The 11,386-nt window shown below is 44.4% G+C and overlaps 1 protein-coding gene across 1 annotated transcript; it reads right to left on the bottom strand.

Moving 5' to 3' along the window:
• Window positions 1–173: 173 nt before the first annotated feature.
• Window positions 174–3,944, bottom strand: sync (syncoilin, intermediate filament protein). The gene is made up of 5 exons (XM_075449795.1): window positions 2,361–3,944; window positions 2,050–2,264; window positions 1,680–1,887; window positions 1,429–1,553; window positions 174–566 (listed from the first exon to the last, which is right to left on the bottom strand). The coding sequence occupies exons 1-5, from the start codon at window positions 3,861–3,863 to the stop codon at window positions 518–520; spliced, it is 2,100 nt and encodes a 699-aa protein (XP_075305910.1). The 5' UTR covers window positions 3,864–3,944; the 3' UTR covers window positions 174–517.
• Between the last annotated feature and the right edge of the window lie 7,442 nt (window positions 3,945–11,386).

The raw sequence follows: 11,386 nt of genomic DNA, 5'->3' as shown, positions 1-11,386 counted from the left end.
AGCCCATCTTTGGGCCTGCTTCATGTAATGTCGACACCTCCGTTTATGTAGTGCTATGTCTTTATCAGAACGAGCGTCTTGCTAATCCCGCAGGTATTCTTAAACAACCTCTAATAGTATTTTTTAGTTAAGAGTTGGCATCACCTTACCGCTTTGCTTAGTTCTTGTGTGTTTGTGTTGAGATGTCATGGTGCTCTGTCTCCCGACCTCATTCTCACTCCATTATTCTATGTCCCACCATTTAGCTCTTCAGACAGGTTGCCCATATAAGTACAAAGAAACCCTCTCTGCTCCTAAGAAGCAGACGTTAACTCGTCATTCGCACTCAGACTACGAGAAACAGCAGGCCTTTATTCATAACAAGAACTTTCCTACATGCTGCAGTCTACTTAATCTTCACAGGCGGTTTAAAAGCTTTTGTCAGTGTTATGTGTAAAGTGCATTCACTGTGCTGAGAGTTTAAAAGAAAAACACACAAAAGGTTGAATCACAGAGCTCTTTTTGTCAGGGAGGGCAATCATGTTGTGTCTTCGCGATCGTGCTTGTTATGGTCCTCGGTGGCGGCCCTGAGAGAAAAGCAGTCGAGTTATAGTTACTGCCTTTACTGATTAAGGAAAGCCAACAGTAGAATGTAGAAAACATCAAATGTACTGAAAGTGAGACATTGTAGTAGTTCGAGAGACGTATTCTCTAATCTCGGAAAGGTTAGGACGGGGGGCAGCAAAATGCAGGGAAAATAAGTGTTATTTTAAAGAAACTGCTGGAAAAATATCCGTCAATCCGTTTTCTATACTCGTTTAATCCAATTTAGGGTTGCGGGGGGGAGCCTATCCCAGCCATCATCAGGCGAGAGGCAGGGTACACCCTGGACAGGCCGCCAGTCCGTCACAGGGCCACACAGAGACAAACGAGGCACACTAAGACTCACTCCTAGGGACAATTTAGAGTCGCCAATTAGCCTAACGTGCCTGTTTGTGGACGGTGGGAGGAAGCTGGAAGAACATTTCGGCACTAATTAGGTAAACTGGTAACAGGTCAGTAACATGTTGGGCAGAGGTTCAGCAGTCTGCAAACCTACAAACTGTTACAGTTTCAGAATAATGTCCCTCAATGTGAAGTTGGGAATTCTGAATGTTCCACCATTTATATTAGATGATATCAACCCATTCAGGGACCTGGAGACATCTCCGAATTCAAGGGTCACGGACAAAAATCCGTATTGGATACTTGTGATTTTTGGTCCCTCAGATGGCACTCGTATTAAAAACACACGATTCTGTCATTCCTGAAATGATTTCTATGTTCTATTATTGATAATGTATTGGTTTATGAAATCCGCATAAAGCAATCCTTGCATTCTGTATTTATTTACATTTTACACAGGGTAGCAATGTTTGGGGAGTTGGGGCTGTAGATCAGAGAAGTTACCTGTGGAGTAGGAGCTGCTTGGCGAGTCTGTCTCTCAACTCCTCCATCTCTTTAGTTTTTCTCTTCTGAATCTCTAGCTCCGTCTTCAGCTCCCTGCCGCTCTCCTCCAGACTATGCACCGTCTCCTGTAAGGGAGACACGACTTCACTGATTTGTGTAAAAGGTCACCCTGTGATTCAGTTACCACCGAAAACGGCGCCCGTTCCTAAATGAGTCTGAGCGCAACCGTCAGGTCAGATTTAGTTTATCACCTTGTATCGGCCCACGTCCTCCCGTCGTTGTATGTGGATAAGTTTGAGCTTCTCCTCCAGACAAGCCCTCTGCAGCTGCAGCTTTTGAATCTCCTCCCTCAGAGGTCTCAGCTGGGCCCTCAGCTCTTGAGCTTGCTCCTTTGCTTTCACCAGCGCGCCAGCTGCTGCCTCTCTCCTTTTCAGCAGTGCCAGCAAAACTGGTTCGTACCTGGGGGACGGCAAAGTATCGAGAGTGAATTGAGTTGTGGACAAAAAGCCCAACTGGGCTTTAATGCCTTTAATGGGAATTTAATACAAGACATAGAAAGGAATAAGCAACTCGTGTGAATACATCTTTTAAAACCAGTACTGTGTGTGCAAGTGACAGTACCTGTCTTCCAGTGCTTTCAGCCCACCCTGCACATACTGCTGGACATCCCCGCAGGAATTCCTCCTGCCCTCGGTCAGCTCCTCCTGAGTGTTGGAGGTCTGATTGGAGCTCTGGGCTTGGCGTTTGGCTTGAAGGTCTAAAAGCTGTTGCAGGTGGGCTGACCTGAGCTGGCAGCCCTCCTCTGTCAGCTGGAGGAACAGAGAGTTCATCTTTTCCTGTGGAAATAAGAGAAAAGAGACCTTACATGTGGAGGTTTTTCTAGAACTGTGATGCACATGGAGTGTGAGGGGTTTTCTGGAGAGGGGTCCTACCTCTTCTCTCTTCAGCAGCTCCACCTCACGGCGCTGGTTGTTCATGGCCGCCTGACAGAGGGCACAGTCCCTGGCCGTTGCAAACAGCTTCCTCTTCAGCTTTCTGAGCTCCTCCTGCAGCCCCTGCCTCTCCAGGTTCACCTTCCACATCTTCCTCTCCTCCTCCGCCCTCTCCTCTTTCAGGCTATGTATCTCCATCTTCCTCTCCTCCCTTCTTCCCTCCTCTTCCCTCTTGATAACTTCCATCAGCTCTACAACTTTGTTGTCAATCACCTCCTCTGTCTCCTCTTCCTCCTCTCTTTCTTTTTGACCTCTTAGCTGCAGCACCTCCACCAGCTGCTCCCTCCTCCTCTTCTCTAATCGCTGCACCTCCTGTATACAGACCTCCATTTGGGACCTCAAAGCTGTTAATTCGTCCGTGCCAGATCCCAGATCTGTGGCGTGCATCTTGACTTCATTTCTCTCTTCAGCTGGTAACTGAGTGTGATCTGCATCAGTGCCAGTTACATCTCCATTTGTTTCTGTACCTTCATTAAGCACATGTCCTGTCTTTGTTTCGTCACGGTATATTGGATCTTGATCTGTAGTATCTAAAAGCATTTTTAGCCCAGAAAAGCTAAACTGGACACCTCGGTCTTCTTTGAAATTGCTTCGCCCCTCTGGTGTTTCCACCGGGAAGCTCACCAACGTCTCACAGCTGGGCAAAAGGTTTTGGCTTCCATCAGTTGCTGAATCCACAGGGATTCTCCTCCTGCCGTCCTCGGAAGGTTTATCTCCATCCACAAAAGCTTCGAACTGCATTGGCTGGGTGTCCAACTTGAGTGGCCTCTCTTGCATAACGGGCACCAGTGTCGTACCCCTACAATGATGAGGATTCTTCCTGATGTGGACATACTCTTGGCTTGAATCCGCTACCCAATCCTGAGGCTCGAAGTCCATGCCAGCCTCTTCCATACAGCTGTCCAGCTTGGCTAACATCCCCAACAGCTGGCCCTCATAGTCCACCATGGTTTCCCTCAGTTTGTTACCTGCTGAGGTGAGAGGCATCCCCATCTGGTGAGAAACGTCATAACTGTTGATGTTGGTGCCCAAGTGTTCACTTTGAGCTGGCTCTTCTTTTTTTCCAACCTCTTCTATGTGTGTGTCTATGTAGCTGGTGGAGAGATAGGCTTGAGAAGCTGTACCTCCATAGCTTTCTGTTGCCACCTCCTCTTTGCCCTGACTGGGATTTGATTCACTCCAACTTGTTTTATTGTAAGTTGCTGAGTATTGGGAGCTCAACGAAATGCCTGTAAGCTCTTCGCAGCTCCTCAGTAAGTCATCCATTTCCTGTAGGTATGGCTTTATTAAAGCCGATTGTTTGAGCTGCGTTTCTGTGAGTCCAGATGGGTTTTTGTGGTTCTCTCTTTCTTCCACAGTGGATCTGTCTGGATCCCCCTGCTCTTCTTTGATGAAGAGTGGCTCAAACCCAGTAGATGAAAGGTCATCATTCAGGTCATCCATTGGCTTAACTTAAATCTTATGACCCGCTTTAGATGTGGAAATCGTCCCTCTGATCAAAGTAGATGAATATGGTAGTTGTCTGTGCTCTGAAGAAGAATGGAAACGGTGGGGGGTGGGGGGGGGGGTATGTCAAATTAAAATCAGCAGCAACGGGTCTTATGGAAGGATGAATCCTCCCCAGAGCCTGAACCTCAACAAGGCAGCTAACATCCAAAAGAAGAGATTTGGAATGTCCTTTAAGAAGCCTGGAGAACTATTCCTGAGGACTACTTAAAGAAATGACAAGAAAGCTTGTCTAAGAGGGTTGAGGAATTAAGGCGCTCAGTAAATTGTTGCATCTGTTTCCCGTTTTTCTGGCACTTTTCAAGCTATGTGATGCGATTTTTTAGCGCATGTGGGAATGTGAAGCGGAGCGGCTAAGCAGGGGGCACGCTATTGACAGCTGTTCTCTTAGGCTAGATGCCATGCCATGCACGCACAGCCTGGCAATGCTGAGACACGCCTCAGACAAGCCTACTCATGCATTCATTAATCAGTGTAACACTACTAATATAAACTGGTGCTGGCGGCTTTTGTCTGAAGCCCCCTCGACTGGCATTGCACAGATTACATTAGCGAGACCATTATCATAACATGTCGTTGTGCCTGCTGAGAGACGGGCCTGTGCACTCTTCTCTATTGAATAATGTAGCTCTAATTATACTCTTGTAGGTATAAGACCGGTCAAAGATAGGGTAAATTGATCAAACTGACCCTCTATCCGACATAGATGTGTAAGACCAGCTTGTGTTTTCCTGTCAGAACAGCCTCCAACAAAGATTCAATGTTCAGCTCTCGTGTTTCTGTTAATTTAGGTCAGACAATAGACGTACTAATGAGTGTACAGTATGTGCATCTTAGAAACTTGAAACAGAAACAAAGCTCTGGGGAGGACATGGCGGTGAGCGGCTGTCCTGCTGCAGGCAGCCACTGGCACCAGGCAACATTCCTTTAGAACTTCACCACCCGGAGGAAGCTCTGACCTACATTTACAGACTAACCTAAACATGAACTTTTCTTCTTCTGCTCAGCAAGAACAACACCAAGATTTAAGATTTCTTTTTTTGTTTTTTTGCAAGCTTTAACTTATCTAACTTTCACATGCACTGCAAATGAATGTACGTAACTGAGTTGTGTGAAAAGTTGATGAGCATCATCGTTACAAACCATATATCCAGGTTTCCTCCGTCCCTGAGCTGAGTCCTGGTGAGGAACATTCGTCGAACAAGATGAACAGGTTGTGGTTCAAACGACAGAGCGAAGTGAGCGGCGGAGAATGAGCGGGAGAAGTGTGTGCAGATGAACTGAACTGAGGGGAGGGGGACCAACCTCCTCTCCCTCAGTCACTCTGCTGCTATGTGTGACCATGACTACCTCGGATCTGTTTAGGTTTATTAATAAACACTGGGTAAGCAGAAAGAAGGGCAACGGCAGGCTGTTTCAAAGTACAAGAGGTGAAAGATTCTTGGAAAATGATCTTCAAGGATTCAGAATCTTTTAAGCATTTTCATCAATAACTTGACACCGTCTTGGAGCGGTCGCCCCTTATTTCAAGAAAACGCACGTTTTAAAAGAAAGACTTTCAAATTAAATGGATTTGCGGGATGATGAATTTTTGAACACACATCTCTTCGTCTTTCCCTCTATGATACCAGTGAGACCAGATGAGTTGCATCCAGAAGAATGTGTTGCGGTAGCTGAGGTGTGTGTTTGTGAGGGGTTTATAATAAAAGAAGGATTCCAGGATTACATCCGTGCCTCTTCATTATCAAGGACTCTTTAAATAGCTGCCTCTACTTTTGTGGCGGTACTTCCCATGGGAGGATTGGTTTTCACCTAAACTTCTGACCCCAACAATTGAGCGGACAGGTGGTTCTGCATGTGAGCCTGAGAACGAGAGGGCCGGAAATAGCGCGAAAAGATGAGGCACATAACAGAGAAAGCAGAGATGGTGATGATGAAATGATGATTAAAGGAATGCAATGTTTAGAGAAAACAGTGACAAGCAGATTTTGCTGCAAACCGTCTCGTTGATCTATGAATATTTTCATTTTTAGAATTATTTCTGAATTGTAGACTTTCAACTTCTTTTACCGGATATATAGATGGCCTATATATGAATATATGTCTGTTATGTCCTCTCAGATTGCATCCTTTTAATGGCTCATTGGGAAAATGTATAACAATCCAGCACCACTAGGTGGCGCCACAGTTCAATTTGAACTCTATATACTAACGGTAACGGAAGAAAAAGCTGAATCTTTCTGTTTTAGAAACAGCCCCAACCACTGCGTTCATTCAACAGTTCACTTTTATGTGGCAGATGTAGTAAAATGATGATGAGTCGACCATAAAAGGCTGCACTAATATACTCTGCGTTTGTCATACAGTTAAATCTCAAATTTCTTGTTTCAAAGCTAATTCCTGCTGTACAATCACAGATGGATTTAAACTATCCAAGATTAATTTTGGAAAATCCCTCCTCGGGGTGCATTTGCACCTTACTAAACAGACTAATTGGCGGCAACACCCTGTAAATAAATTATATGGTAATCCCTCTGTGATTCTGATTCAGTGTTTCCATGAAAAGGTTAAGTCCCTTGCGCTCCAGACAAGATGTAATGTTTACCTAACTCTTCCCTCTTGACCACTTCATCTCCGCGATTTGGCACGTCTGGGCTTTGGCAAGGAGACTGTAATTTACATGACGTTATGCTCAACACATTAACACTGTCGAGATGCACACCCACACAGCCGCTGGGATCTGGAACGCGGTTTTGAGACTCTCCCTCACGTACCCGCCATAAAAACCACCATATCTTCAGCTCCTCTTGGACTCTTTTCTGTTCATTTCCTGTGTGGAGGATGAGGAGATCATCAGTGTGTGTGTGTGTGTGTGTGTGCGCGTAGGACAAGGAGTAAACCAAATATTTAAGGGGGTTGTGGTTGAGGACTTCATGTCCCACGGAGATAGGCCATATGCTGGACTTTCTTTTGGACTGGTCTGTTACTGTCGGCTCCAATCTGCGGTATTGTCCAAACTCAGCAGAACATCCTGTCAGTGTGTTCTCCTCCACCTTCTGTTTCTCTTCTCTCCCCACCCCTCAGCTGTGACTTATTGCTGAACTCATAAAGGTTTTGGTTCTGTGTCACCAGTTTCCTTTATTGCAGAGATGTGAGACATTAAAGGCTGTTGAAGTTTATCTTGTTGGGGTTTCTAAGCTCCGCTGACATTTGGAGCCGGCAGTTCCTTGGCTCCCATTCGGACTTTGGTGGAGGACCCCCTGTGCACGTCATCATGCTGCGTCTTTTTCCCCAGAATCTGGTCTGGTGGATGGAATAACCCCCTCTTTGGTAACAGTCGAATATTTCAAAGCAAGCTGTTGGTATGGTCAGTTGTCTGCTTGCGTGATTTTTGATATGAATAATGTCACAGCTGATGGATCTAAATCTAAATCTAAATCTAAACAATCCACTGGTGCTGTAGCTCCAAAATATTCTCTACTTTGGAAATGATGCCACTTAGAGGGCAGTTGCACGGTTCGCAGTTCTGGTTCTATGTTTTCAAGAGAAAACAAGCACATCCTTTTACATTGCTAAAGTCATTTACTGTCATAAAATTTGAAATGAAGCGATCTTAGCCTCCTCCAGTGCCGTAAAGTTTCAGACTGGCCCTCAAAACATTGTGTGATTAGGAAAGAATGGTGGGATTTATTCATGAAAGGACCTGTGTTTTCCAAAGTTATTTCATAAGACTTTCATGACAAAGTATGTAGTCTGTGGGAAACCATCAGCAAATGATAAAGTGTGTCAGTGTTAGGTAACCAAGGTGTCGGATGACAATAAGAATCTTGGCCATAAAACTTGTTGTGGCAGCCACCTGATTACCCCTGCACTGTTTTAATATTATGCCCATTTTTTACGGCTTGTGAACTGATCAAAGATCATATCTATGTTTGTGCTCCACACTGCATGGAGAAGAAAAGTTAAACAAGTGTGCATGGACGCCAAATTTTCATTTTCAAAGACTCGTCCAACTGATAGGTGGCTCATTCTCAAACCCTATCTTCACTTCTCTCGCTGTGGTTTTTGTTGGTCTCGACTCTGTCGTGTCATGCATCATCCGGCGCTGTCTCACTACAACTAAGAGGCGCTTAATGACAGAGAGCTTATCTGGTGTTTACTTTGAGGAGAGTGTTTCTGTTACGTTATCCTCAGCCGCAGTCTTCTCACTGTCATCAGGCACCAACTGTCTGTACCAGTTTGCTTTTCGTGGTCTTTATGTATGACTTGTTTTTCCATTGTTCTGGATGAAGAATGTTTCCTTTATTTAAAGAGGACAGGCATGCTTGTCCGCGCCTTTTTAAGGCAGAGTAGCCAAAGCTGGTTCCTTTATTTCTTTGATTTGCTAATTCGTCTCTCTTTTGATCAAAGAAGGCGACTCATATTTGAAATCAGAATGCAGGAAACTCTCCAGACGTTTTTTTTTTTGTATGTTTTGGAAGCAGCCTTCGTTTCAAAGCACTGAGAAAGAGCCCAGAATTTTTTTTCATGTTATTGTTATTGTCAAACTTCTGTGACAGTCATTCTTTTAAATGTATCGCCTTCATGTCGTTGCACGAGCACAACCACTTCCCATGAACAGACACTGCAGATGAAAACAGCTGATAAGGAGAGACAAGAAAAGCTGGAAGAGATGAGATCACCTTTGTCTCAGTTGGTGCGGATCTTGCCGTGGTGTTCAGTCATGAAAGAGAGATCCTGGACGTTGTTGTTGGAGAGGCTTCTCAGTTTTTAGCCACCTCGGTCCACTCTGAAATTTGTCAACACCTGTTGTGTAGGCTGAAATTGGATTTTTTTCCCACAAAAAAATCATGATCCCCACCACCATCTGTGGGTTGACTCTTTATTTTTTTCCCCCATACAGAGTATACTCTGACTTTGGTGATCAAATTGCTGAAACATCTGACATCAGGGAAATCTCAACAACTGTGGGAATGATCAAGAATTAAATCTGTCGCCTAACCTTTTTCAAGACATTTAGAAATTATTCTCATCCTCGGCTGCCTTTAGATCTGTTACTTGTCCCAAACTACGTTCTACTCATCTGTACTCTGTACTCGGAAGAGACTCATCCAGCCGTCTCTGAATCCAAACACGTAAAGCTAAGATTTAAAGTTTGCTATGAGTCATCGGCAGGCGTGGGTGTAAAATCCGAGCCGTTATGTCCACGTGCACCAGTGTGCTAACATCCTTTAGAAGAAGCTGCAGTGTGCTGTCTTAAGATGGTAAATGTTGTGGTGTAAATGTTAGTTTGAACTGTGAAAGATCAAAAGTTAAAAAAAAAAAAACTGACTCAGACTATGACCCCACAAATAAAGTTCTTTACCCATGAATTCAGAAATGGAGAGGATCACTGCTCTGGGTGCAGCTCTCTTAATTGGATGTTGTGCGAGTGCCAGCCCTGTTTTTTTTTTTTGTTTGTAGTGAAGAAGTGACAGAGGTCGCTCCAGATCTCCTGATAGTGACGTCAGTGAGAGACCCCCCCACAGGAGACAGATAGAAAACAGACGGTTGAACAGGGGAGAGGGAGGGATGAGGAAAGACAGAAACATGGATAGTTGGATGGGGCTGATAGAAAGCTGTGGCCTGTTTTTGTCCAGCCCCAAAGCAACCCAGCGGCGACCACACCCTTTAGGAATTCCTGCTACTTTCACCTCAAGTTTTTTAAAGGAGCAGTAACAATGGCATGTTCAACAGAAAAGCCTCCATTTTTGCAGAATGACGTGTGTATGGGTCTATATTTTGGTTGATATTTAGCTTTTTTCCTCTTGTGGACTTTTCTCGAGAATTCTGAACAGTGTTTTATTAACTCGTGAGTACATCATAAAATGCACAAGAAGAGGAGACAGTTTGTGTTAGTAAATGCTATATTCATCATATACGGACCTTGGTGTCTAGGTTTAATCGGTTAAAACAGCAAAACTCTCATGGGGGGAAAAAGAGAACAGCGGAACAATTGCACTCTGATCAAAGAAAAAGCCTAAAAAAAGAAGAATGTCTGTATTTCCACCTTCATTTGTGCTTGAATTGCCGGCCAGATGGCTCTCACAGCCAGTGTGTTTTGGCTCAGACTGCGGCCGGATTCAAAGAAATATTTCACTGTCCGTTGTGAAAACAGTTTAACGCTGAACACCAGACACACGGGGCTTTGTGTGTTTATTATTCCATCTTTCAGTAAAAAAGCATCATCGAGTGTGGCTGGCCATGCACCGCTGATAAATGTGGGGTTTCCTTTATTTGATATATGTCTGCGTAAGTGTGTGTGAAAGAAGGGTCAGGTGAAACTATGTAGGCCATATTTAACTCGTCCACTCAAAGGCAAACACTGATTGGCCCATAAAATGTGATGAACAGCTTAGAGGAAGCTGATGCATCACAGGCACATTGAAGTTATTGCCACCTCCTCCTCCTCTGTATCAGACGGGAGGAAATCCCCCAAACGGTGACCTAGGATCTGCCCTTCAGTTCAGTGTCTTCACTTTCTCAAAGCACTGCAGCTGATAAAACGTGCACTTTGTGGCAGCTCCAGAGCAGCAGCTGTCATCTCAGTGACGAGGAAACAGTTGCCAAAAGAGATGGGAATGAACAAATTACAGCCTTGTTTTTAAAAATAAATGCACTAAATTTAAGAATGACGAATTTGAGGATAATTTGTAAACTAACAACCCGCCAGAAATTACCATCCTTCAGCCCACTTCAGCCTTTGGGGAACAAAATCGTTCCCCAAAGGCATAATAAAGCGTAAAACAGCCATCTGCCAGCAGATTCCACCTGGGTTGTCATTTTTTCTCTCTGCTTCGTCTCACTGAAACCTGTAGACAGAGACACAACGCGACTGTATTTCTTCTGTTTTCACCCTTTTTATCATGGAGGAAATGAAATCTCGCTCCTCCTCTACCAACATGAGCTAGTGTTTTGTGCCTGTAAAAGAGGCAGGTCAGAGGCCTCATGGACAGTGAGAAGCTGCTTTCATGAGGAAGGTGTGACAACATGCCCGGACAGGAACAACCTGTGCAGTGGGGGTCAGAGAAATGCTTTTTTTTTTTTTTTTTACCTCCTCTGTCTTCTTTTCCCTCCCGTTTTGTCCACTCTTTTGCTGTTTGGTTTTATACAGCGGTGCTTGAAGTTTCCTGAACACTTTTTAAGTTTTTGCATTGCTTTTTTGTATTCAGAAATATGGCGAAACATCATCGGACGTCTATCATTATGAATGAATCATTCTATAAACCCACAACCTAATGCTTCTTTTACCCCTCTCTGGTGAAGTGATACGCGTGTTGTGAAGATCAGACTTGAGGGATGATCTTGTAGTAAAACGGGTCATCCGTGTGCACCTGATTGTCATCCTCTTTGCTCAAAACACCTGAACCTAACTTCACTTTCGACCGATCTGTCAGTCCCCAGTTTTCACAAACTTTTAG

The sequence above is a fragment of the Odontesthes bonariensis genome, chromosome 18 (genome assembly GCF_027942865.1).
Source record: "Odontesthes bonariensis isolate fOdoBon6 chromosome 18, fOdoBon6.hap1, whole genome shotgun sequence".
Classification (NCBI taxonomy): domain Eukaryota; kingdom Metazoa; phylum Chordata; class Actinopteri; order Atheriniformes; family Atherinopsidae; genus Odontesthes; species Odontesthes bonariensis.
Note: the sequence above shows the minus strand (reverse complement) of the source record. Positions and strands in the feature narration are given on the sequence as shown.

Excerpts from the sequence above, each read along its gene's own strand:
- sync (XM_075449795.1), bottom strand. The coding sequence starts at position 3,863 with ATGGATGACCTGAATGATGACCTTTCATCTACTGGGTTTGAGCCACTC. Across the intron at positions 1,888-2,049 it reads CTGAAAGCACTGGAAGACAG|GTACGAACCAGTTTTGCTGG; the intron begins GTACTGTCACTT and ends GCCGTCCCCCAG. Across the intron at positions 1,554-1,679 it reads AGGACGTGGGCCGATACAAG|GAGACGGTGCATAGTCTGGA; the intron begins GTGATAAACTAA and ends TCTCCCTTACAG.